The sequence below is a fragment of the Xyrauchen texanus genome, chromosome 24 (assembly GCF_025860055.1).
Source record: "Xyrauchen texanus isolate HMW12.3.18 chromosome 24, RBS_HiC_50CHRs, whole genome shotgun sequence".
Classification (NCBI taxonomy): Eukaryota; Metazoa; Chordata; class Actinopteri; order Cypriniformes; family Catostomidae; genus Xyrauchen; species Xyrauchen texanus.
Window position 1 is genome coordinate 3,081,270 of NC_068299.1, and position 27,484 is coordinate 3,108,753.

General features: G+C 39.5%; 1 protein-coding gene and 1 long non-coding RNA gene across 3 annotated transcripts in view; one reads left to right on the forward strand and one right to left on the reverse strand.

The window, feature by feature from the left end:
- LOC127617627 (uncharacterized) overlaps window positions 1–18,000 on the forward strand; it is a 53,864-nt gene extending 35,864 nt beyond the window's left edge. The window contains exons 2-3 of the long non-coding RNA XR_007967368.1: window positions 17,591–17,689; window positions 17,914–18,000. This is a non-coding gene — a long non-coding RNA (uncharacterized LOC127617627). The remainder of the gene's footprint in view (window positions 1–17,590; window positions 17,690–17,913) is intronic.
- The window catches only part of LOC127617592 (forkhead box protein N2-like), a 36,601-nt gene extending 9,517 nt beyond the window's left edge, over window positions 1–27,084 (reverse strand). The window contains exons 1-6 of one of the 2 annotated variants that reach the window (XM_052089581.1): window positions 26,959–27,084; window positions 8,331–8,878; window positions 4,195–4,319; window positions 4,046–4,095; window positions 3,239–3,307; window positions 1–824 (exon numbers count right to left, since the gene is read on the reverse strand). The exon at window positions 1–824 is cut by the window's left edge and continues 3,734 nt beyond it. In XM_052089581.1, coding sequence (XP_051945541.1) covers window positions 379–824; window positions 3,239–3,307; window positions 4,046–4,095; window positions 4,195–4,319; window positions 8,331–8,861 — 1,221 coding nt within the window. In that variant the 5' untranslated portion in view covers window positions 8,862–8,878; window positions 26,959–27,084 and the 3' untranslated portion in view covers window positions 1–378. The remainder of the gene's footprint in view (window positions 825–3,238; window positions 3,308–4,045; window positions 4,096–4,194; window positions 4,320–8,330; window positions 8,879–26,958) is intronic. The other variant, XM_052089582.1, reaches the window with a different exon arrangement.
- Window positions 27,085–27,484: the final 400 nt, after the last annotated feature.

Here is a 27,484-nt window from a genome sequence, read left to right on the forward strand (position 1 = left end):
CCAATTTTGCTGCAATTAAAAGGTAAAAGCTGTGACAGTGTGGGGGTTTTTCTATTTAGTTCATCTTATTGTCAACAAGGGGTGTTTAAGTATTTTCGAACACTTTATATGCATTTATTTATTTTCTAACATGTGTAAAAAAAGTTGCAAAACAAAAATAAATCGCTATTATGTCTCAAGTATAATTTTACTAAATAAAATAAAATAAAATATTACCAGGGTGGGTACAAATTACTGGCCTGACTTGGGCAGCAGAAAAAAATCCTTATTGTTGAGCTCGGAGTTTGTACGATTTTTAATGAAGCAAAAATAACGAGGAGGCACGGTCACTGATTTACAGTCCAGGGGTTAAAAGGTCAATAAAGGCTTTTTCCGGCTTTATTTCCGATGCTTTGCCTGTTTTTTGCTCTTGGCCATTCGTTTTGATAAATCTAGACCGGATCGAATCCCGGCCAGATGTAAGAGTGACCCAGCCGCTTCTTTTAGCTCCTCGTCCAGTTCTGGTTTGGACTCGTGACGGGTCCGTTTACCCGGAATAGAGCACTTGACGGTGAGCGGGCGACGGATGGGAAGTTTGAGCAGGCGCAGGTTCCTCTCCTCCTCGGAGTCCTCGTCGCTATGGAAACCCTCGCTGCCGGCGCGGCGGCCCTGACCCGAATCGCAGCCCGTATCGTCCATGGAGCACAGCGATGAAGAGGATGACGAGGAAGAGCGAGACGAGCACCGCTGGAATGACGCGCTGCTGTAGTTGTGGTCCTGCTTCGGGTCGCTGCTCACCAGGACAGAGTCTGGACGAGAGAGGTTAATGGGGCTGTCCGGGTCAGCTGCATGACAAACCACAAGCTTTATTAAACTTTTATGAGTAATTTCACAAATACATCACAGCAGGAAATGTTTCTGACATCATGATTTGTTAAACACAACATTGCTGAATTTTTTATTATTTTTTTTATCTATTTAAAATCTAGAAAACAGCCACTTTCATGTCTGTTAATTGGCCGAGCAAGCATTGTTCACAACTGAAAAAAAATATTAAAATAATTTGAGATTTGATTTATGCCAAACCGATTCATCACATTTTGAGGATATATTGCTCTGTTAATTGCCAGAGTAGACATGGTTCATGTTTACAAAAGTATAAATAAATAATAGAATTTGAGATGGGCTGATTTTTAGGCCAGGTCGAATAATCGATCAATCGATTAATCGGATGATATTTGCGATTATCGACCCATATATCGGTCTGTTCCTCAATATTTTTTCTTTTCATTTAAATTCCACATCTGAGCTGTCAATCTATACAATGACTGTTGTTCTGAAATGCATCATCTAGTACCTTCATCCGTCTTAATGAAGCACTCTTTTGACGCGTGTGATTAAGGCTCATTAGCGGTTGAGAACACTACAGTGACACGCTTAACGAGGGTAAAGACGTGTGAAGGGAGCGCAATGATGCACTAATTACCAGTAAGAGCTTTTAGTCGTTACATAGATACATGCTCAAATCCCTCTCCTTATATACAGATGCACACGTGTCTTTTTGCACGAGACTGAACTAAACTGACTCATCAACTGGTCACATCAGACTCACAGATCGTATTTCAGTCCACCACAATCAATATTATGGGGCGTGTTTGAGGGGCGTGTGACATGCAGGGAGTTTTCATGCTTAAAATGGATTCATGTAAAGAATGACTCATGCGTTATAGATGTACATATCTTTAGTCAAAGAGACAGACAGACACACAGATATATAGACAGATAGATAGACAGATGGCCAGATACATTTAGACAGACAGACAGATACATTTAGACAGACAGACACACAGATAGATAGACGTACGGCCAAATACATATGCAGTAGACAGACAGACAGACAGATACACAAACAGATGGCCAGATACATATAAACAGACAGATACACAGATAAGATAGACAGACGGCCAGATACATATACAGTAGACAGACAGACAGATACATATAGACAGAAAGACAGACACAGACAAACAGACAGACAAAAATACAGACAGACAGACAGATACACAGACAGACGGCCACATACATATAAACAGACAGTTACACAGATAAGATAGACAGACGGCCACATACATATACAGTAGACAAGACAGACAGACAGATAGACAGACAAAAATACAGACAGACAGACAGACATATAAATAGACAGACGGATAGATATACTGTAGATGGACAGACAGACAGACAGATAGATAGATGGCCAGATACATATACAGTAGACAGACAGACAGATACATATAGACAGAAAGACAGACACAGACAAACAGACAGACAAAAATACAGACAGACAGACAAACAGACAGACGTCCAGATACATATAAACAGACAGATACACAGATAAGATAGACAGACGGCCAGATACATATACAGTAGACAAGACAGACAGACGGACAGATAGACAGACAAAGACAAACAGACAGACAAAAATACAGACAGACATATAAATAGACAGACGGATAGATATACTGTAGATGGACAGACAGACAGACAAGACAGACAGATAGATAGACGGCCAGATACATATACAGTAGACAGACAGACAGATACATATAGACAGAAAGACAGACACAGACAAACAGACAGACATCTAAATAGACAGACGGATAGATATATTGTAGATAGATAGATAGACAGACAGACAGACGGCCAGATACATATAGACAGACAAATAGACAGACAGAAAGATAGACAGACAGACAGACAGACAGACAGATAATTAAAACCTTTGGAATCTATTAAAAAAAAAAGAAGCTAAGAGTGATTCTCACAAAACCTTCCAAAAACATGTTCAGGTTTTATTTCACCCCAAAATCATAAGACAAAGAAATCATTTATATTTAGCTTAAGTAAAATTACGCTTATTTTAACAAGAATTTAAATAAAAAAAATCATTATTGTCACGACAATTAAGCACATTTTCCCCATAAATGATTAAACACCAATGAGAAATCAACACTGAGAATAAAGAAAATGATTCAGAAGTAAATGACCCGTGATTGGGGGGAAATGTCCTTAATTGTCAAGAACACATTGTTACATTGCAAAAAAACTCAAAACAAAACCTGAATTGTTCTAAAACATTTCTAGATGCAAAATTGTAATTTTATTTTTTTTTGTCCTTGATTTTGGAGTTTGAAATGTGACCTGGACATGTTTTTGTTTTCACTCTTGGGTTCGGTCATTAAAGAGGGTCTTCTCTTACACTGGTCACTGTGGTGTCCGGGGGCTGATTTTAAGAGCATCATAGCGGTGGCAGCATCAATATCAGACTCTGCAACAAAACACAAGATACAGAGGGGTCAGAGAGTGTGTAGGGGGGTCAAGGGGCTGGAGTTTCTCCATTTCCATGCTACCCTTCAGGAGCTTTGAATTATTCATTAGCAACAAGTCAGAGAGAGAGAGAGAGAGACTGACGCCATGGTCAAGGTGACAGACAGACAGACAACAGAGAAAGACAGAAATGACGTGACACTGATGCATCCAAACCGCAACATTACTGGATACAGATTGTTGTTTAAACATCTTATTGATTCAGACCAATTCACTAATGAACCATACAGACTCATTTTTGTGAGTCGTTTTAAAGAACGATTCTCTCTCAAATAGACATCAATCAGTTTTAGGGGCTGTTCACACCAAAAATCAGTCAACATTGTTTCTCCGTAACTTTTCTATGTAAACATGCACTGGAGAGACGTCTTTGATAGATGCAATGCAGTCTCAGGAACGGCACATTTTTAGAAGCCATGTCAGGTTAAAAAGAACTGCTAAATTTTAAAAGACACCTGTGTTCTGTTGTACAGTCTAAATTTTTTAGCGCAGGAACACGTTCGGCCTGAACGGCCCCTTACTCTGCACACGTGCAATATCTAGCTGATGAGATATTTTTAGAGCACAGGAAAAAAGGAAAAAAATGCACATTCATCAGTGACCAACTAGATTTCAAAATTGACACTTGTAATTTTTAAAGAGACAATATTCAAAATACCAAACAGAGAAACTGTCTCACCTTTCAGAGAGCAGCCCTGGAGGAAGAGGTGTCGAGCGGGTGAGAAGGCACTGTCAGACAGACAAAGTTATTTTGCTTAGTTATTTACACTTATATTGTATAAAAGTGTGTGTGTGTGTGTGTTTGTACTGTAGTAAATGTATGTTTACCTGGGTGGGGAGGCGGGGGGCGTGCAGAATGAGTGGGCTGTGGGAAAGTGCTGTTTCTTTAGAGCTTGAATCAGATTGGGTCTGTATTCAGGGTCCACACACCACAGAGATCCCTTTCCATTCACCTACAGGAACCACATAGTTAGACGACATGAGCACAGCTGCAGAGCAAGTAAGGGGCTGTTCACACCAAACGGTTTTTGAATCCATGTGTTGATTTTCAATTGTTTTTCTATGAAAACATGTGGTACACGAACGTCTGTGACCATTCTTTGGCATTTTAAGTTAAAAAGAACAACACGTCTCGAGACACATGCGTTCAGTTACACCTCTTGCACTGCATCTAGCTTTTTAAGCGCAAGAAAACATTGGGTCTGAACGGCCCCTTAGTTGTCATTTAGCAAGTGCTTTCATCCAAAGTGACTAACAAAAAACTTATGACGGATTCAGTTCTATTGGATTAACTTGAGGTTTAAGTGTCTTGCACAAAGATACAACAGCAAACATACAAATGAACACCCCCTTTGCAGGATTCAAACCTACAGCCTTTCGGTTACCAGCCCAGATCTCAAAACTGATGCATACTGCACACAAAAAATGTCTAGCTGTACACAACGTTTGGGATTTTGACTAGTCTCTGTGGTGAATCAGTCCACCTGAAATAAAAAAAGTGTTTGAATTGATACAAATGAACATTTCCAAAGAACTAAATCAATGGATTTAGCTAAATTTACCAGATATGGGGCATTGAATATTTACAGGTAAGCTTTTAGGTAGAAAGTAAAACAGATATCCTTGAGAAGAACTGTATGTTTAGGGGTCAAGCACTGAAGGTGCGTACTGTAGCACATGTTGTATCAGTTTTCATATTCTTCTTTTTCTTGCTGGGATGCTATGGCAACCCACATAACCATATGTAGGAAAATGCTGAAATTTGGCACACTGATAGAGGACACTCTCAAATGTAACTGTCCCAAATATGGGGTCTCTAACACAAACTCTCTAGCGCCACCAACTGTTCAAAGTTGCACTTATGTTTATGCTCATAACTTTTTAACCATAAGGTCGAGAATCAAAATGGAGAATCATCCATTTCCGGCCAACTAAATTTTTCGCCATTTAGAATTTTCTGAAAAACATCTTTTTGATAGACCAAATCGTTTGCGAATAACGCTTCAACGAATTTGATGGCGACCCCGGCAAAACAAACGTATCTTAGCAAAGCTTTAGCATATTGACACGAAACAGCTACGTGCAATTGGCGGGAGATGTGTAGAAATTTGAAGAATGAATGTAGAAAACCATCAGATTACCATTTATATACAAAGGCTGCAAAACTACAGTACTATTGCAAGGGTTTTTACCCACTGGAACATTACTGAGAGATACAAATATTAATCGACAATCACCAAAAACAAAGACCAATACAGTACAAGCCAAAGCCATCATGTCACAGTTTGGGGGTTTCATAATACGGCACATGTGCAAGAAGGATTAGTTGTATGTATCGGTCCATTTCACTCCAAACAGACAGAAACAGTTCGACACTTAAACTGCCGCCTTGTGAGTGATTCTAGCCACTGAAAAGCTTCTTAATATGATCAACTGAGCATGAGATTGGCAATACAGAGCCTGCTGAGAGTTTACAAGGAATGGTTCAAAGCTGCCGATAAACATCAGAGTTTGGTCGTAAACAGCAGAAAAGATGCAGTTTGGATGATATGACAGGATATGATCCATAAGTTGTAATTATTACTGTATCAGTAAATTACTGTGGCACTCAATGGTGTGAGTAAATGGATTTTGTTGGGAGTCAAAAGCATTAAAGGTAGAATAACCCACGATTAAACATGGTGTCATATTTAACGTTTCTGAAATTGATTATTGGCAGACAAAAGCCTACATCCAGTGTACAGCGACACGAAAAGTCTAGAGGAGATTTGACAACTTTTGCCTATCCATACATTCAAATATCCAGGTGAATCTCACAAAACCGATCAAGAACATATTCATCTCACAATCATAAGAAATTAAGCCTGTTTTAAGACGATTATGATTGTCTTAAAACAGTAAATGTAAACGTCATTTTCATGAAAATTAAGCACTTTAATGTTGTGGCTGATCTGTGTGTTTTCGGTGTGATTTTAATTGGTGTATATATATATACACACACACACACACACACACACACACACACACACACACACACACACACACACACACACATAAATATATATTCAAAATAAAATAGTATACATCAATTATATTCCTATGTCTATATTATAATTTCATTTATTATGAGAGAAAGAGAGATTGATGACTATGTAGGAGGAGGGTGGCTAAACCTAGACTTAGATTACCAGGCGGCTCAAAAACAGGAAGAAGGAAACGTTGTCAGGGTAACGCAAATCAGGCAGTGTCATGTGAAACCAGTTCTGTGTGTCTCTCTCGGTGTTTGTCTGACAGATGAGCTCTCACTGATGACCTCTCATGGGTCCAGACAAAATCATTTCACTGTCGCTCTCTTACACGTTCACTCTCACTGCAGTCAGTTAACACATCTCAACATTACGGCTGAGTGGCCGAACACTTTACACTGACCGCACACACGACAGAGGCAGACGGACATGAAGGTGCAACACTGTCGGATGTCATTTGGTAAAAGATTATGTTGGCAATGGTGGACAAGTAGGAGCTCTGGCCTAGTGGTTCAAAACAGTCGTCAAATGTCTTCAAAACTAGCTTCTTGGTCCCGTACCCTCCCCCTCACTCTCTCTACTGCAAATGGCTGTTTCTTCAACTTTGGGCACTTTTAGCACCGTGGACTTTTATTATTAAGTACATTAGTGATATTTCCCTTGATTTTTCTTTAAACATCACTTGTCTCATATTTCATCTCAAGCATGCTATTCACTTAAAAATGTTGTCCAATTTATAAACAAGTATAATACATTTAGAAAAAACTTTATTAGGGGCAAAAATGTTTGGTGTTTTGGATTGATGCCACAACTGTCATTTTTGACATTTCTCGTGGTGGCGTAGTGACACAATCTTGAACGAATCTCAGTTGCCTCCGCATCTGAGAGTCAATCCGCGCATCTTATCACATGGCTTGTTGAGCGCGTTACCGCTGAGACATAGTGCGTGTGGAGTCTTCACTCTATTCTCTGCGGCATCCACGCACAACTCGCCACACGCCCCAAGCGACAGCAAACCACATTATAGCGACCACGAGGAGGTTACCCCATGTGACTCTACCCTCCCTAGCAACTGGGCCAGTTTGGTGACTCGCCTCAATCTGGGTGGCGGAGAACAAATCTCAGTTGCCTCCGCATCTGAGAGTCAATCCGCATATCGTATCACATGGCTTGTTGAGCGTGTTACCGCAGAGACATAGTGAATGTGGAGTCTTCACGCTATTCTCTGCGGCATCCACGCACAACTCACCACAAGCCCCAAACGACAGCGAACCACATTATAGTGACCACGAGGAGGATACCCCATGTGACTCTACCCTCCCTAGCAACCGGCCAATTTGGTTGCTAAGGAGACTTGGCTGGAGTCACTCAGCATGCACTGGTATTCAAACTCACGACCCCAGGGGTGGTAGTCAGCGTCTTTAACCACTGAGCTACCCAGGCCCCCCTAGTGTAGTAAATCTTAAAAAAATGTGTCATTCATAAAGTGTCATTTATGGGTGACCAATACTTCAACCTTCGGATACTCCAGTGGGAACTGTCCCTGAAGTAAGTGTTCTGCAATGGGTCGCTCGCACTGAAAACGTCCTTTTGCTTAAAAACGCTAAACGAATAGAGCAGAACGCAGGTGTCTCAAATGCATTTTAAAAGCTGAAGCACTTTCGACTTCACACCATGTCTTAAAATCGTGGCGCTCCTGCATGAGATGCTGAAAAAACAGTGAGACACGGTGCAATGGTCAAAGACGTCCAACTAGCACAAGTTTACATATAAAAAAACAATAAGAAACAGTGAAGACATACCCAACAAACGGCACCCCAAATCACACTGCATAGCATCAGCTAAATGTCTAATTAGTAAAAAGACTAGCTAGTTTGTTTACTTATGCAGAGCAACTCAGAAGTATACCATCATCGGGATTGAATGAAAGATGCTCACCTTCCCAAGGCCGCTCTCCACCTTGCGGAAGCACTTGTTGAGGGACAGGTTGTGCCGCACCGAGTTCTTCCAGCCAGTGGGGGCACTAGAGAAGTATGGAAAGTGCTCCAAGATCCAGCCGTAGATGTCCTTCACTGGCAGAGACTTGCTGGGGGACTGTTCGATGGCCATGTATATGAGCAGGGAGAAGGAGAAAGGTGGCTTTGACTTGACGGAATCTCCACGAGAAGCTGCCGAGGAGATGACGGACTTCCCGTGGTTGCCCTCAATGTCAAAGAGCGGACTGGGGCTGGACTGGGCCTCGGGGCCTCCCAGTGTGAAGTTCTGGAGAAGATTCTCATGGAGCCAGTTGAGGTTGGTAAGTTCTTCGTCTCCTGAGCTGGAGGTACGATCCAGGCTGGTGGCCAGGGGGCTGGAGGCACACTCGGCTTCAGGTATCGTCCCACAAACTCCACGCAGGCTCCCCCGTTCCCCCAGCACACCTAGGGATTCTGCTTTCTTATCCGGTGACATCCCGATGATTGGACCCATTAAATCAGGGATGTCTTCTGAAGGGAGAAGCAAATAGAAAGGAAAAGAATGAGAAAAACTGCTTGAAAAATGGAAGATTGCTAATGAATTGGTAAATCTGGTAGCATTTAATTGAACATAATAGGAAAAAGTATGTAACCGAGCCCTGAGAATGGTCATTGTCAGTATAGGGTTATTGAAAAATAAGGTGTCGGAGCATTTTAACAAGTACCAGTACATGAGCGCTGTAGCAGACCCGATACTAGTATCGGTACATATTTTAAACCCCAGAAAAAAAATATATTAAAATGACTTTGATTTCAGAAATTGAACACGTTTATCATAGAAGAGGTGTTTTCAAGTAATTGTTGTGTGTATTTGAATAATTTAATAGATCTGGACAAAAAAAATGCATGTGACATCATTGACCCATGAACAAAAATTGATCAAACTCATAAAACACATGTCGACAGATAAACTGAAGTACAAACAGAAACGGTGTTTGATCTGCTGACAATTGTCGGAGCGTAGTAGGAATGACAAAAATGAAAGTAACTTCAATTTTACCCAACGTAATGGGGAAAAAATACAATAAATTGGTGAATAGAATGAATCAATCTCATGTCACACATTTATAGAGCATCTTCCCTTTTGTGCCGTCTCATGACATTCTTTACCATTTTTCCCACAAGTCAAGCTTCGAGTTCGAGCCTAACTTCTTGCTTGTACTTCCTCTTCTCTCCAGTCTCACTTATTCCTTCCGATAATCTCTCCAAGAAACCCCCCTCTTTCTAGAACTCATGTACTGGTATTTCTCACAGTCCTTCAGCAATCTCAACTGAAGGAGAAGCTCTCATGTCTGAGGGTTATTGAGGTTTCTTGAGAGCGATTGAGATGACCCAGTCTGATTATCATCTCCGCCCACCTCCTTACAGATCACACGCAGCTGCTAGTTAGCCATCAAGTCAACCAGCTGCGTGAAAACAGTCAATGGACACTGGCTGAGCAGCAAATGGGCTGCATAAAATCCACAAATCCACATTAGGTCTCTGCTCATTCATTACCATGAAACCAGAGGTGAGAGTGTTGCTTAAGCAGTCTATTGCCTATAAGGGGCCATGCAGGAAGGAATTGCTGCCAGTTATTTCCATTTGCATGAGTTCAGAAGGAATGTCATATAAAGCATCGGAGAATCTTTAGAGTACCTTTCAAAGTTTTGCAATATTTTACCTCACATTACAGTATCAATATGGGGGGGGGCTAAGTATGAGCAAATGAGCTAAGAAATGAACGTCTGAAAGTCTACAACTTGTTAACTTTGTAAGATATCTGTTCAGACTGACTGTAAAGGTTTTTAGAGGGTCTAAACATGCTGGAAACAAGCTATACAATTTGATGTAGTAAAGCTAGAAATTCAGCACTTGTTGCGCAAAGCCCCAAAGTCCAATTGAAAATGAATGTGAAACAGGTGCGTAAAAGATTGCAGTATATAGTAGTATCGATTTGCAACACACTAAACAAAGTAATCACAATATTTTTGCATTGCGACCAAAATATTGATATAATATTGTATCTCCAGGTACCAACTGGCATCGGTCAGGAATCATCCCAGCATTATAAAGCATGGCCAGGCTAGGGAGGCCCCTGTGGATTTTCCTTCTACAACCCCCCCCCCACCGGGGGATGACCAAGAGGGACCCCCTTGGCCAAGTGAAAGGAGAACCCATTGCCCCAAAGCCAAAATGCCCCAATTGCCCCCCTCCCCAAAGATTATATCCTAGTACCGGCCCTACTATAAAGCCTTTTGAAATTGAAATCTCTTTGGTTTGGATCAGATTTATGTGGATGCTTTTGCTTTGTAAGACTGTTGTACTGCTCATCAGCAACTATAAATATAATCCTTAATGTGTTCCAACGGTTGTGTGGCACATCGTCAAGTCAAACGGCACAAACATATTACTGTAGAATGGGCAGATGCGCTCTTGCCATGGCATTAAAGCAGAAAGCAGGTCATTGCCGTTGAGCGAACTGGCAAATCCCTACCGTCTAGTAACACCATGCTGAAATCCGTGCCCCCAATGTCACCATGACAACCACGCTGTCAACCATACTCCTGCTCGTATCATCCACACACCGCTCATAGACTGACAGCACACATGCCAGTCTATTGTGGGTGAGGGGTGGGTCAGCTCTCTCTATGCAGAGGATGGAGATTTTACTTGTGTTTTTAATGTTTAAATAGGTCAAAAACAACCAGGATGAGACTTTTAAGGGTCATAAGGCAAAATAATATTTTTAGAAAAGTTTCTACTTGGGTGTAAAGAAGCTACTTTTGGATAAATGGAAAAAGTGGAAATAAGCTCAAACAGTGTAACAACTAAAACCAAAAGTCAATCTGAGTTTCATTATATTTCTATGATAGATGTAAGGCAGTATGTTAGTCTCAGCCACCATTCACTTTTATTGCATCGGTTTTCAATAGAAGAAAAGTGAATGGTGACTGAGGCATCCTGAATGCAATCTCTTTTTGTGTTCCACAGAGGGAAGTCATACAGGTTTGGAACAATAGGGGAGAATTATTCATTTTAAGGAACAAAAACATGGATTAAAGTGGCAGCAGTAATGAGTTTGATCCATGATCAAAAGGAGAACACGCTCCCCCAAAAAAGGAGGATTCACAAACATATATACAGAGAGAGGAAGCTGGATCGTCGCTAGCGGAAATAAGTGTGCAACTGAAAGGTTGAAGGGAGTGCCATGGAAACAGTGAAATTAATATTTAAGTCATAAGCAGTGCTTGATGAATCATATCTCTCAGATAATTGGAGTTATCAGACATGTCAGAACGCACCAGAACTGCCAGTTTACGTTAAAGTAAAGCTTCCTTTAAAAAGTTAGCGAAGTGGGTAGGGTATATACACTCGCACAAAAACAAAACTGCTTTGAGGACGTAGTTTTGAATCTGGTTTGAATCTGATTATTATTATCCAAAAAAACAAAAAAAAAAACAAGACAAAAACAAAACAAGACTAACATTTCTAAACCAAACAAACAAGCGAAACATAAACAAACAAACTCAATCAAACAAACACACAAACACAAAAACAAGCCAACCTACCAAACAAAAAACAATACAAAAACAAAAGGGAAAAATATAAAACAAACACATATATAAAAAAAACAAGACACAATAAAATATATTCACACCAAACAAAATTAAACCAAAACAATAAAAAATTGTTAGATATTTAACTAAGATATTTAAAATATATTATTAAATGAATATTCTGGGTTCAATTCAAGTTAAGCTCAATCGACAACATTTGTGGCACAATGTTAATTACCCAAAAAATTATTTAGACTCGTCCTAAAATTCGAGGTTACGGTGAGGCACTAGACTTATAATGGAAGTGAATGGGGGCCAATTTTTTATTTTTTTTAAATACCATTTCAAAAGTTTACATTTATGCATTTGGCAGATGCTTTTATCCAAAGTGACTTACAGTGCCCTTATTACAGGGACAATCCCCCCGGAGCAACCTGGAGTTAAGTGTCTTGCTCAAGGACACAATGGTGGTGGTTGTGGGGCTCGAACCAGCAACCTTCTGATTACCAATTATGCGCTTAGAACACTACACCACCACCACTCCAGTTTGTAGAGTTTAGCCCACAAGACGTAAACAACATGTGTGTCAACATGATTTTAGCATGATAAAATCACTCACTAACCATTTATGTGTAGAGTTATGGCCAATTTGACATCTCTGTTGCCATGACGATGTTAACTAACCCTAAAACTACAGTCAAAATGACAACTAAAACAACTTTACAGCTCAAATAATAGTAGTGATATATACATATAAAATAATAATTTTAACAGAAAAATGAATGTAAGTGCTTTAAAAAAAAATATAAGATTCACATTTCTGCTTTTCAACCCTCCAAAAATTCACTTCCACCTCACTGTAACCTCCATTTTTGCTTTTTTAACGAAAAGGAGTCAAGATAAATTTTTTTGTGGTAATCAACACTATGCCACAAATGCGGTTGATTGAGCTAACTATTGAACCTGGAATATTCATTTAATAATTAAAACAATCTATTATTAGGGACTGACTTTATACAGCTATACTTTTATACAGAATCATGGCTGTAAGTGTGTGTGGCATGCTCACCTTTTGAATGCACGGACAGTCATGCATGCAACTGCACGTTTTAAAATACATGTTGACTTGTATTCCCTCTGTTGCATTTACTGTGTTGTAAATTGGGTAAGTACCCTTAACTCACCAGTGTCATTGCCACACACACACACACACACACACACACACACACACACACACACACACACACACACACACACACAGCGGCTTCTGTTAACCCATTAACATCAACAAAGCTCTGCAGTTTGTTCTACAGCCTCTGGGTAGTTCATTAACCCTTATTACCAACACAAACTCTGATATAAACTGAACAGCGGAGCCGTTATATTAATTGTCCAGGTGCTGCTGGCCTATTAAAGGACAGCATACTTCCTCTACAATGGACACAACACTTGAGCACTGCTGTCGAGCATCAAGGAGAAGAGGTTTTTATGTGATTAGCTCATTGACGATTATCAGAATTATCAGTGGTCTTATCAAACGGCATCAAAGCAGCAGCCGGTAATGGCACACTTGTGAGGGAGGAGGAGAGCGCTAATGAGGGACCGTTGTAGTGGGAAAGACACCGGGGCCCGATTACAGAGGCGCCACCAGCTCATCTGCAAGTTAAAATACTTATTCAATGCCTGTGTCTTTCATTCATGAGAGAGAGGGAGGCCAGGGACAGCTTCCACTCAAGATCTCTCGTCCTTAAAGAGATGGTTCATACAAAAATGAAAACTCTGTCATTATTTACTTTATTTTTTTCAAGCACCATAATGGTAGAACGTGACTCATGTGACTCATGTGATATATTTCAAGCCTGCTGAAGTCATACGATAGCTTTGTGTAAGGAATGAACTGAAATTTAGATCTTTAAAGGGCTTTAGTCTGTGACACACAAATGCAGGTGCCAAACCCCAGACTTTTCCTGCAATCAAACAAATGCAGGTCGCCAACCTGTGACTGCTGAGGAACCTCAAAGTGGTGACCTAAAAAGCAGATCTTCACATGACATCATCAGAACAGTTCTGATTTGGGTTTGCAGAGAGATCAAACTGGTGGGGTGCTATTGCTGGAGTGTTTAGTAGGAAAGTCAGATGGAGGGACATCAATAAGTCCAGGTCAGTATTCAATGTTTTCACCGTGCCTCCAATCTCAACCCTGAAACTGCTCGGGCAGAGAACAACAGCAGATACTAACTTCTGACAAAAAGCAAAAGAGGAACACTGAGCAAATACAGTGACCTGTAGATACCAGCATTTAAAATGCAATCTCCTAGTAACTTCTTTGTTAAATCAGAGGATAAATAAAACTGAAATTAAATTAAATTACTTGGTTAGAAAAGTGGACAAGCTGCTTTATGGAGTCATTTATGTCTGCAGCACAAACGGTGTGGGAAACAAACCAAAGTTAGAGGTTTGTTCAAATCACTAAGATGTTAACATCAAGTAGAGCAATAGTTATAATCATGCTTGCCTTTGCAACACCACTAAAAAGAAGCCTTTATAGACTCCCAACACTCCAGTTGTGCCCTGGGATGTATCACCACACCCTTTGTCAACCCAGGCGTTTTGCTGTGTTAAACCATCTCTTTATCATGCCCCAAACTTCCCGGCTCATTCACTGTTATCAATTAAACTGACAAAATAAAATTGAAATCATTTAACAAGAAGAAAAGCAGTCCCACCTTCACATCAAATACACAGGTGTGTCTACAACCCCTGTGCAAACACCACTGCTGACTGTGTGACTGTATTTCAATACACTGAAGGTCACCATGGCATTTTGTTGAGAATATGGTCCAATCAGTGTCATTATTTTTAGCAAAACTGAAACAAAACACTTTCGTTAACTGACAAAAAAAAACTAAAAACAGAATTGTAAAAAATGAAACTAAGATGTAGTCCACATATCCACATTAATATGAATTAATTTGAAAAAGCATCCTTTTCAATTTTTTTCCTCCCCAATTTGGAATGCCCAATGCGCTCTAAGGCCTAGTCCACACGAATACGTTTTCGTTTGAAAACGCATCTTTTTCTCTCCGTTTTGGCCTTCCGTTCACACGGAGATGGCGTTTTTGTCCATGAAAACTGAGCTTTTTGAAAACGCACTCCAAAGTGGATACATTTGAAAACGTCGTTTTCGCGTTGTAGTGTGGACTGTGAAAACGGAAGCTTTGGAAAACGATGACGCATTTTTAGTCATGTGATCTATCCAACCAAAACAATCAAGATGGCGGCCCGTGTTATAGCGGCACTGTTGTGACTGATACTCACTTTGATAGCGTTGTTAAAAAATAAACGTCACTTTGTACAACCTTCACATCGTGTTCCTTCAAAGGCGAAGGGAAGTTTATTCGGAATTGGTGTCCGGCGACAGAACATGAGGAAAATTGCGTTTTAGACCGTATTTAAGCGTTTTCATTCATTTAAGTGTGGACGAGCAACTTTTAGTTAGTGTGGACGGAGAGCGTTTTGAAACGAAAATGCCGTTTTCAAATGTATCCGGATTAATGTAGACGTAGCCCAAGTCCTCGTGGTGGCGTAGTGACTCGCCTCAATCCGGATGGCGGAGGATGAGTCTGAGACCATCAACCTGCACATCTTATCACTTGGCTTGTTGAGCATGTTACCGCTGAGACATAGCACGTGTGGAGGCTTCACGCTATTCTCTGCGGCATCCAAGCACAACTCACCGCGCGCCCCACCGAGAGCGAACCACGTTATATCGACCACAAGGAGGTTACCCCATGTGACTCTACCCTCCCTAGCAACCAGGCCAATTTGGTTGCTTAGGAGACCTGGCTGGAGTCACTCAGCACGCCCTGGATTCGAACTGGCGACTCCAGGGGGTGGTAGTCAGCGTCTTTACTCGCAGAGCTTCCCAGACCCCCAACACATCCTTTTCTCTATATTTTGGCCTTCCGTCCAAACTGAAATGGTGTCGTCTAGCGGAAACAAGTGGATACATTTGAAAATGGTGTATTTGCATTGCAGTGTGGGACTTTGATAGCCATTACCCTTTGAGTTCGCTAGTTCACTAGTTCGAATCCTAGTGCGTGCTCAGTGACTCCAGCCAGGTCTCCTAAGCAACCAAATTGGCACGGTTGCTAGGGAGGGTAGAGTCACATGGGGGTAACCTCCTCGTGGATGCTATAATGTGTATTTATAATATATAAATGTTTGTTCTCAGTGGGGCTTGTCGTGAGTTACGCGCTATGTCTCCGTGGCAACGCGCTCAAGCCACCTGATGAGATGCGCAGATTGACGTTCTCAGACGTGGAGGCAGCTGGGATTCGTCCTCTGCCACCCGGATTGAGGCGAATCACTACGCGTCCACAAGGACTTAAAAGCACATTGGTAATTGGGCATTCCAAATTGGGAGAAAAAACGAATTTAAATTGGGGGGGATTTAAAAACGAATTTAAATTGAAAATAAAATTACTTTAACTTTAATAACATTCGGCCAGAGTGGCGTTTCAGGAAGAACATAGTCCAATACTTCAAGTATTCTGACAATTGTTCCCGCACTTCACCCTTGGGAAGCACAAGTGTTTTACAGAAGTAGGCTAATACCTTCAGTGCTATAGAGATACGACTAAAAATACAGCTGGAATGTACTGCGTAGAAAATAGTTTGACACTCGTTTAACTTTGCAGTGAAACAACAGCGTGAGAGCTCTCATATGAGATGATGTATTGTCCCTGATTATGTAAAATATTCTCAAGAGGCCACGGCGTCCAACATGAACATGAAAAGAGAAGATGTCCCTTCCCCCACAATGTCACAGGCTCATCTTAATATAGCAACAAACCGTCAGCCACTGGAACGCGTTTGTGCTGATATCAGGGTGACGATTTCAGAAATGCAATAGCTAGAGCAAAGAGTTTGGCTGTCTAAATGATCACTTATAGTATCTGGAAGTAAAAAGAAAATATATGAATGTGTTTAAATGTGCAATTTTAAACTTATGTTAAGTAAGCTAACAACATGTTAGGTCATGTAAAACCATGAAACATGTTATTTTATTGAGGAAATGTTGTAAACGGCCAAATGACATCGACAATCAACCATGTAAACAATTCCATGAGCGTGATTTCTATTTTTTTGCAACTTCAAAATAGTCCAGTAACAACTATAAGCAACCTTGGCAAAATGGGGTCTCATAATTTAATTTAGCTAATCGTTACAGTGGCATTTTGGGAAGTTGCTTGTTGACCGACAGCTTAGATGAGGACTTGAACGGGAACAGTACACTGTGGCTTTCGGTGTGGGATAACAACAGCTCTCAGCACTATACAAAGTGGACTAGACATTTTTTTCCGCATTCTTGCATGAAAAACAGGTATACAGCACACAACTGAATGGTGTCGAATGCAGATGCGTTCTAAAAGTTGAACTATTTTTAACTTGACACGCCAGGTTCAAAATGCAACACTCATGCCACAAGCTGCAATGTAATACCAATATCAAAACCCACATTATACAAAACCCACATTAAAGCACAAATTCGTAGAATCTAGAAATCAAAATGTGAAAGATGTATGCTGCACCATGCTCACAGGTGGTAACAAGCTCTCTCTTCTCATGGATTTATTTATAGAGGAATAGGAATGACATTGGAACTACATGAGTGTGAGGAAATGAAAACAAACCCATTTTGACATCCCAAAAATCAAGCATTCTGCCTACTTTTCAAAAGGTAACCTATGCTCACACATAGAGTAAGATACTTCATCAACAGTGATTTAGTGTTGTGCTTTGAGTTCTCAATGCCAATTTCGATATCACAGCAAAAATATGCTAATATGATATTGAACACACCAGTTTAGTTATTTTAATTATTTACCAATTATAGTTTTCATCATCGAAATGGTGTCTAATCAAATTCTTTTTTTCCCCTTTCTCCCAATTCCCACTACTTAGTAGGTCCTCATGCTGGTGTGGTTACCTCAATCCAGGTGGTGGAAAACAAGTCTCCGTTGCCTCCGCTTTTGAGACCGTCAATCCGCGCATCTTATCATGTGATTCATTGTGCATGACACCGTGGAGACTCACAGCATGTGGAGGCTCATGCTACTCTGATCCACGCACAACTCACCACACGCCCCATTGAGAGCGAGAACCACTAATCACAACCACAAGGAGGTTACCCCATGTGACTCTACCCTCCCTAGTAACCGGGCCAATTTGGTTGCTTAGGAGACCTGGCTGGAGTCACTCAGCACACCCTGAATTCGATCTCGTGACCCCAGGGGTGGTAGTCAGCATCAATACTCGCCGAGCTACCCAGGCCCTCTAATCATTAAATTCTTAACTTAAAACAAACTTTTATTCAACAGCTGTCTTGCTTGCGATATTCTGATCAAATCTATCCTTACATCCTTTATCATATCTGTAAAAAAAAAACATTTTAATTAAATACAGGAAATAAAATTTGATTTATCCAATTAATTGAAGAAATAATCAAAATAAGATATCAAAATAATCATCAGTAACAGCCCTAGTTGCACCAGAAATACTACAGCTTCATACCATGAGACCCACATTTGTTTTCCAACTATTGAAAATGGGTAAAACTGAAACAATTTATGGGTGAAGCCACATTGAGAATGCCACATGTCTAAGATTTAACCACACAGAGCCTTAAAAATGAAGATACAAAAAGGAGTTTGTTGTGAAACAGAATATAAAAAGATATCTTTTATCATTCTGGAGTTATAGGGCTCCAACTTTGGGAAAAACAACTTTTTTTGTATCCACATTCTTGGACATATAATGCAACAAGGGGCAGTGAAGTAAACCATTTAGAAATAGACCTGTCAATCTCTGTGTAACAATAAAATAATGATGCTGGCACTTTTCTAATGTTATTTTTTATACCTGTAGTTTTGCTCCAAAATCATCAGTGAAAATTGCATTTTGACCTCCCTCTACAACATAATGGATTACTAAGTAAACTTTGTTCCATGGCATTTAATATTTTGGCTTTCATCATCATTTATGTTTATCTTTCACCAGTAAAAATATATTTGAGCCTGGGACCTCTGGTTGAGTTCACATGGAATGATCCTATTGCACAGTCCTGATCTTTTTGTATAATTCGGTAAAAACTCCAGATTTATTGGTTTATGTGCACTCAAGGTTTGAGACTTAAATCTGGATAAATGCTGACCGGAATCAGAAACACAATCATTGAATTCCTTACTTATTTTTGCACTGGTGTGTGTGTAATTCAGGCTTGTCCAGGACGTGGCAAACAATGTTGCACTACTGCTATCTCAATTAAACAAACCCCATTTATTCAATGTGTGGGAGTGACCTACACAATGGGCCATTGTTACCAGTGACACAAGGCACGTTTAGATTGACACTTTCTCCCTCGCAATCAGGCCAACGGTCACATTAGCATCACTTCCAATGGGAGAGCGACTGCTAATGGCAGTATGTATCAAATCCCCCGTGCCGACCAACGGCAGATGCGGACAGCGAAGGGGGAGGGGGTACGATATGAGGGGCTGCCACACGGGAGTGTTCACATTCTACGTTATCTGTGACTAACTGATGGACAAAACTGTGTCTCAACCCACATAAACATCACATGGACGGTAATAAGCCACAGTTGACTTGTCCTAAACCTGCTAATAAATCCATTGTACGCACTTAAATGGATAGATCACCCAAAAATGACAATTAAACGCAACAGGTTAATATATAACGAATATTCTGAATGTTCCTCTCCATATAATGAAATTAAGACCTTTCCTGTCTAAATATGCCACACAGCCTCTGGTCATTTCAAGACTGGACTACTGCAATGCTCTGTTGGCTGGCCTTCCAGCTAACACAACTAAGCCACTATTAAGATGATCCAGAATGCAGCAGCGCATCTGATCTTCAATCAGCCAAAAAGGGCTCATGTCACCCCACTCTTGATTTCACTCCACTGGCTACCTGCATTCAAAGCTTTGACACTTGCAATGGAACCGTACCCGCTTACTTCAATTAACTTCTTCAGGTCTATGCTCCAACTCACTCTCTGCCATCCATGAATGAGCGACGCCTGGTGGTCCCATCACTCAAAGTCCATTTCACGAATGTTCACTTTCTCTGCTTGTCTGTTGTGGAATGAACTTCCAACCTCCACACGATCTGCTGTTACCTTCTCAACATTCAAGAACCAGCTGAAAACACATCTATTCTGTGAGCACTTAACCAACTTAACCCTAAAAAACCCTTGTCTGTCTATTCTGTGCAAGCATCTTTACTACTCCAGCCACTGTGAGAACTTGGCAGACTTATACTGCAGATGTTGTTAAACTTTGTATGACAAATTGCTTGCTATGTGTCTCATTTGAAAGTCACTTTGGATAAAAGCATCTGCTAAATGACTAAATGTCAATGACCATATTTGAGTATTGAAGCCATACAATAGCTTTGTTTGATGGACAGACCAACTTAAAATCTAGCACCATTGCACCAAATATGGCACCGTTACACACATCACGTCAGGTTTGACGTGAACAACATCAACTTTTGTTGTCCACTTCAGAGCTTCTGCAAAAGGGGAAGATAACAGTAAATGATTAGCAAACACTTTGGTCTGTTTTGTCATTTTGCAGCCTGACAGGCCCAATTCCCATTCACTTCCACTATACACCACAACACCATAAATGAAACTGGCTTTCAGTTGGAGCTCAAGGAAGGATGGAGGAAGTGCTTCTCTGCAGAAGAGGAAATGCTATTTTTACATTTGCAACCCAAATTCGGAGCAACCACCTATATTATATTAGCATGCGGCGATGTCACGTAACCAAGACAACCGTGGCCTCTGGAGCTCTTGGGAACGTCCATTCTCCTGGTCTTGTCAGGAAGAAAGAAAATAATAAATAATAGGGAGGGGTGTGCTGGCAGAGGGCGTTCAGCTGATGAACGTTGTGCAGCTGCAGTCACCTACAAACAAAGGCCAGATAACATCAACAGACTTAAGCTACAAGGCGCGCAATACACACCGTTGACTGATTTAAAAAATTGGGCATCATGACATGTGCATTTGCAGGTCTCAAGGTGAACAATGTCTCATTTAGACTGGCAAAATGAAATTAGGCTCAGTAAAGATGCTTCCTAATATTAGGTGTGGGTGGCATGACCAAAATCAGTTATCACGGTATGAGTGATTTTATACCAAGGTTGTGGTTTATATAGTAATCTATACATGTTTGGCTGTTAATTGAACCAAGAATGTGTTATATGTTACATAACCATGACTATTTTTAATTTAATATTTTAAATATTAGGGTTGGGTAAAAATATCGATTTTCCAATAAATTGCCATCTTCATTTCCCGATATGGATTCTTAAAATCCAAGATCGATCTTTTACCCTATGTGCAACCCTCTACAATGCGAGTAAATCAACTAAATTTCATGCTAATAATATGCGACTAACATTTCATTCTACGCTTAAAAAAAAAATTATTTTGTGCTTTAGTAAATATAGCAGAAAAGATTAAGTACTTTCTACCCTGAATAAGCTGAAGTGTGAAAACATTCAGTAAATTCTATTTTTGTACTCAATTTAAACGTGTCAAAAATAATGCTCTAGCACAGAAGTAAATATTATTTATAAATGCGTTATCTTTACAATGTGTCATCATTCATCAATCCTAAAGTCATATGTATTTGCTAATTTGAAATAAAATTCAGAGGTATATAAAATTATTTTACTTCACTTTCTGAAGCTGAGTGTTCTCAGCATGCACCGGGCTTGAATAATTAATGAGCTTGCATGGTTTCACTGTTTGCAAATTTATTGACACCATTTTTATTGTTAATTTTGTTGTAACATTTGGTTTCTTTTCTTGTGAAGTCTGTGCAAATTTACCCGTTCATTATTATCAAAATTGTCTATTGAGTTAGAGTCATCGTGTTTAATGCACCAAGTGTTGAGGTCTGCGTGCGCAACTCTGTATCTTGGTTCTACTGACAATAATACAAGATTAAGTTGTCTAATAGACTACATAGCATTCATTAAGCGTTCCTGTGAAAGGCATCATATCAGTCATGTGGTACATGATTAAACTTGTTTTTATAAGGAAAGCTAAAAATGTGAAATGTTTTAATAAAATGTTCACTTCAATTTTAAGAATTTAAGTACCATGTACACCAGATTTGTAAGTAAAAGTTACTGTATTAACTGATTTTCAAGTTAGATTTACTCACCCATTTTAATCAATATTGGGTATCAATATTAAGTAGATTTTACTTAATAATATATCATTAATATTTACTTAGAAAAATTGTGTGCAAAACTTGCGAAATATAAATTACGTATCTTACTAGCCATTTTTCTCAGTGTCATCATACAAAGCAAGGATGTGGTAACGAAGCTGTGCAATTCCATTCGCTTTAATATGCGATAATACGAGGCGCTAGCTGAACTGCCACCATTCTTAAAGTGAAAGTGCCGTTTTAGCACTTGTTCTACACATCAATGTAAATACTTGTAAACGGTACAAATATGCAAGAAAATTGTTTATTGGCCATGCTAAACGATAAAACAGGCGAAAAAAGATCTGATAGACGAAGGAGGGTGCCAAGCCATATCTAGAAATCAGAATATCATAGAGGCTTGGGATATGGGCAAGTGTGCAAACAAACGTCTACCCTAGTAACCGCTCATAACACCCTAGCAACCACATAGCAAGGTGCTAGAATTAGGGCTGAACGATTAACTGAAATAAAATCGAAATTGCGATTTTCAAAAGGTAGTGCTTTCTTAAATACATGTAAACAGGATAAGTGTATTACATGTGTGGTTTCAGAGCGGTTCTGTTCTCCATACTCACAAACTCGCATTATTTAAGGCACCCCAGATTTACTTTAATTGCACATTTGCGTAATTTCACATTCCTCTATGCTTGGCCACTACAATTTACTATATACATATTTAAAACAACCCCATGAGAGTGGGTTTTTGTTGACAGCAAGGTAGATGAGAGCATTTCACTGCATTAAAAGGCTGTTGTCAACTCAACTTCAAACCACAGAAACTTCCATCCCTTCGGATTCAAAATAAAAGCTACCGCTGAAATAAAGTCTTGAATGTTTAACCGGACTGCAAATAAAAAGATTATTAAAGAAATAAATTACTATTGAATAATAATAATTATTATAATACAAAAAAAATTTCTATAATACTTTCTTTAATAATAACATTATTATTATTACTGCAATAATAGACAATAATTCAAGTTGACGGTTTAAAAAAAATGAAGATGAAAAGTCACAAATATTTTATTTTTTACAAAGCAGTCAGGTGCCCCCAGATATCATATCGCAGTTGATTATTATTTTTTAAATAATCACAATTAGATTTTTTGCCCAAATCGTTCAGCTCTACTAGAAACCATTCAACACCCTAGCAACCGCTAAGACCTGTAGGTAGAGGACCGCCCTCTTGAATCACTCAGAACACCCTGGCATGATGTGGCAACTACATAGCAATGTGCTATAACCACTTATAACATCCTGGCATTGGCATGCAACACTGACAATTTCTTCAGAAATTAAAAAAAAATTATTATATATATATATATAAATATAGTTACTTGCGAAATAAGCACTTCCAATTTTCGATTTAAGATTATGACACAAAAACTAATGAGACCAAGAAAATTTAAGAGAAAAAAACTTGTCTGCAAATATAACAAACTACTACTATTCTGTTAAAACTGGCAGTTAATAACAACAGTTCAAGCAGTTCATTCTCTCTTTTATGCCTTTGTCGTTTTTGTGAGCTGTTTATCTTGTGTCTTGCTGTCAGCAAACAACATCTGTCGAACGAGTAGGACAGTCGAACCAACACCCCCTTTGTCACACAATTAAAATAAGACTCTTTAACTCAATTAACAATCCATTTGACATCAATGGGGTTCCAACAATAACACTTTTATAAGGAATATAGTTCTCTTGCATGCACAGTTGCACAGTTTGTGCCATCTACTGTAAAACACATTTATGTTCACCAATTTCCTGTGAAAAGTTTTGTTGCCTCCCTGAAGACTGCACGTCTGTTTCCATTTCTATTTTATTTATGCCAAGTCTCTTTCTGATTAACCTTCAATTCCATTTCCAACCTCATCTGGCGATAATCTTTTGCCTTGTTACTTCTCAAACATAAACCTCTCTACTATATGAGTGACCACAACATCATGAAAAATGGCTATTTGTAATAATTCTGGCAGAATAAACATATTCTTTAACAATCTTGCTGAGCAAGATTCCCTTCACACTGTTACCGTGCGTTCACACCAGAGGCGTCGAGAGCGTCAAATCGACATGACCGGAAGTCATTCATTTTCTATGACAGCCAGCGTCTCTTGGCGGCGAGAAGCAACGCTGCGAGTCTTGGGCGTCAGAGGAAAGTTCAAGTGCAGCCAATATTATGGTAATGAGCTGTGACGCGGTTCGGCGGCAACCTATTGGAGTATAGAAGTGCTCCGCTCTAGCGAAGTCTAGATAACACAACAGTGTAAACTTTGGTTCCCACCAAACATTAGTTCCGAAGACTGATTATTCCCGTGGCGGCTTTTCCCGTAATATTTGATCTGTCCCTTTTGCTTACAGGGATATAAATAAATAAAACGTTAAGTGGACAAAAGTGTCTGAAATTGTTGGTGTGCCAGGTGAGTTGATGAAGTGGATATTATTATGATTTATATAATATTATATAATAAAATATTTAATGAGGATATACGCTAGTTGTGATATGTCGTCAAAAAGATGTCTGGATGTTTTGAGGCTCCTTTAGATACGAACGTTGCCGCCTATTTCAAATACGTCAGAGCTTCCACGAATTTTCGATAGCGTTGTTGGCAGGGCAGCCAGAGCGAATTTTTACGCTCTTGCTGCCTCTGGTCTGAACGCACGGTTACTCTGCCATGACAGTAGTTCAGTAGGAAGTACAATGTTTACACTTATGCAGGTTATAGCACCCCCTTGCTGCAACACTGAGAATACGTAATTTAGTTGCTATACGAATAGCAGCGCTCTGACACATTGGAACGTAACACACAAAATCAAGCTTGCGTATCTAGAAGCGTTTGCCTTGCACTTGTTTTGGGCCTTAAAACTGACATCCTGCAAGTAACTAACATTTCTGTAAATTGGTCAAATGAACCAGCGGTTATCAGCGATGCCGTTAAATCACAAAATGGCCAAATATCAGCCAGGCCTGGCCGTTATATCACACATCTGTTAATCTTTTAATGGGGTAATGCCATGCCAACACAGAGACATAAACTTTAGTATGTAAGGATACAAAAACACGTTTTGTCGTGATGCAGAACAATGAGGCACAAATTGGTCTATGTATTGGATACATAATCATTGGCATAATCCAGGTTGTTGTGACTCGAGCCTTGGGGAATTGCAGCAAAGACGCCTCAATCCCTGAGTGGACTTGCTGTGAAAGGGATACCATGAACAGATTGCAAGATGTCAATGAGGTCAAGCTTCCAGTGAATGGGGTTCATATGGAACCTACAGCGATGTTCCAAGCATGACCTGAGACGAGCCAATCAGCCATTGACTGGGTAAAGACAACAAAATTGTTTCCAACACAGGTAGTATGTAAAGCATGCGTGTTGACAAAGATTTCAGGCAATGTAGGTGTTATGACTCACATAACCCATGACAGTGTCTATCAGTAAGTTGCGGGTTTTTTATGTTGCTTTTTTACTTTCCTTTAGATAAAAACAATAGTGGTCGAACCATATGGGTTGCCAGCGAGATGTCCAAATACAACTTAAAGATTTCAAATAGGTCACACACAAAAATGGGTAAACAAAAGATATTTGAAAACAGAAAATGCACTCTATCCATTGGCAAGTCTGTTGATGGGATCTTAATCAGCCAAAGCCAATGATCTCAAAATATCGTCTGATTAATTAGCCAGACCACTGTATCAACCCATTACTAAAAGAACACCTGAAATGTCTTAATTGTTTTCTCATTAATGCCTCAAAAACAGTCTGCAAGGAAACCAATGGAAGGAAACCATCTATATAGTTGGGTTCACTTTGTTAACTAAATGGAGTGTATCAATAATTAATAATTCCTTCAGAATGGACAGTTGATTTTACACGCAGTGCAACATTCATTACTCCATATAAACCAATTTTACACAACAATTTTGTAATTATAACTGTAATTCTTATATCATTTGTTTACAATTTCGACCGCATATTAATTTAAATTTTAATTTACCATTCAAATAAATTTTTATTAAATTCATTTAACTATTTTAAGTGAACTGCCCACAAAAAAGTGATTTTGAACATTTTAAAAGAAATAGTTAGCAGTTACTGCACCTAAAATATACACTTTCCTTTATAGCCTACATAATGCATTCAAATACGTTTACATTTAAACATTTGATATTGAATAATTAAAACTCAATGCTCAAACAGACAAAAGTATCTTCTCGCGATGGAATGGAATTTTTTTGAATTGTTGCATTGTTGAAAAATTCGATTTGAATGCGATTCCGCGCGAATTCGCGTTGGGCGTGTACATCAACGATAGACTTATGGAACCAATCACAAAAGAGAAGCACAACACAGCACAAAATACAAGAAAACATCGTTATATCACCCAGAAGTGCGCGAAAACACTTGAGCAAATGCCCTGCGCTATATATCACAAAATAATAAGTTTGTTGCACTCGAGCATGTGGCAAAAAGCGAAGGAATGTTCGAGTTTAAATTATTCGCATTCTCCCGATTCCGCGAAATTCGTCATGTTAACGACAACAAACACGAGATCATGCGAAACAATACAGGAACAGAATCACAGCCTGATATCCGCCCATGCTTTCAACATTAACTTGCCCGTAGAATTGTAACTTTTTTTACGCCAGTCATATAAATATAAAGTCACTCGATCGGATAAAAATCGCCTCGTTACTCACGTGCATGCAGGATGATGATCCGGTTGTTTCTGATGAAGCGCTTCGGTATTCCGAGTGTTCTGCCTCAAACTGAGTGAGTGTGATCAGCAGCTGCTTCCTCCATCCGCGCTGCGCACAGCAACGCTACCAAACCCCTTTTCCGTTGCCAGGGCAACAGACCCACTTCAGCCAATCATAACCCCTCCCCTTCGACACCCCCTGGCAACTACTGCAGCCACAAAGCCATTCCACTCTATTTCATATATTTCATATTTCATTATATATTTTTGTTCAGTTTACCATTTGTGCATAAACCTACAAATTCCCATTAATACTTTAGATCACTTAGTTTGATTCAAAATTTGAGTTTTTAACCCAGGGTTACATTTTTAACCACGCCTGGCTTCATGTTCATGATCCTATTTTAAGAGAGAATACTGTAGACTGTAGCTGTTTCTTAAATTAAAAAAATAATAATAAATAAATTATGCCCATACTAATTTGCCCATGTTTTTTATTTGGCCATAATTTGTGCACCCACACTGGC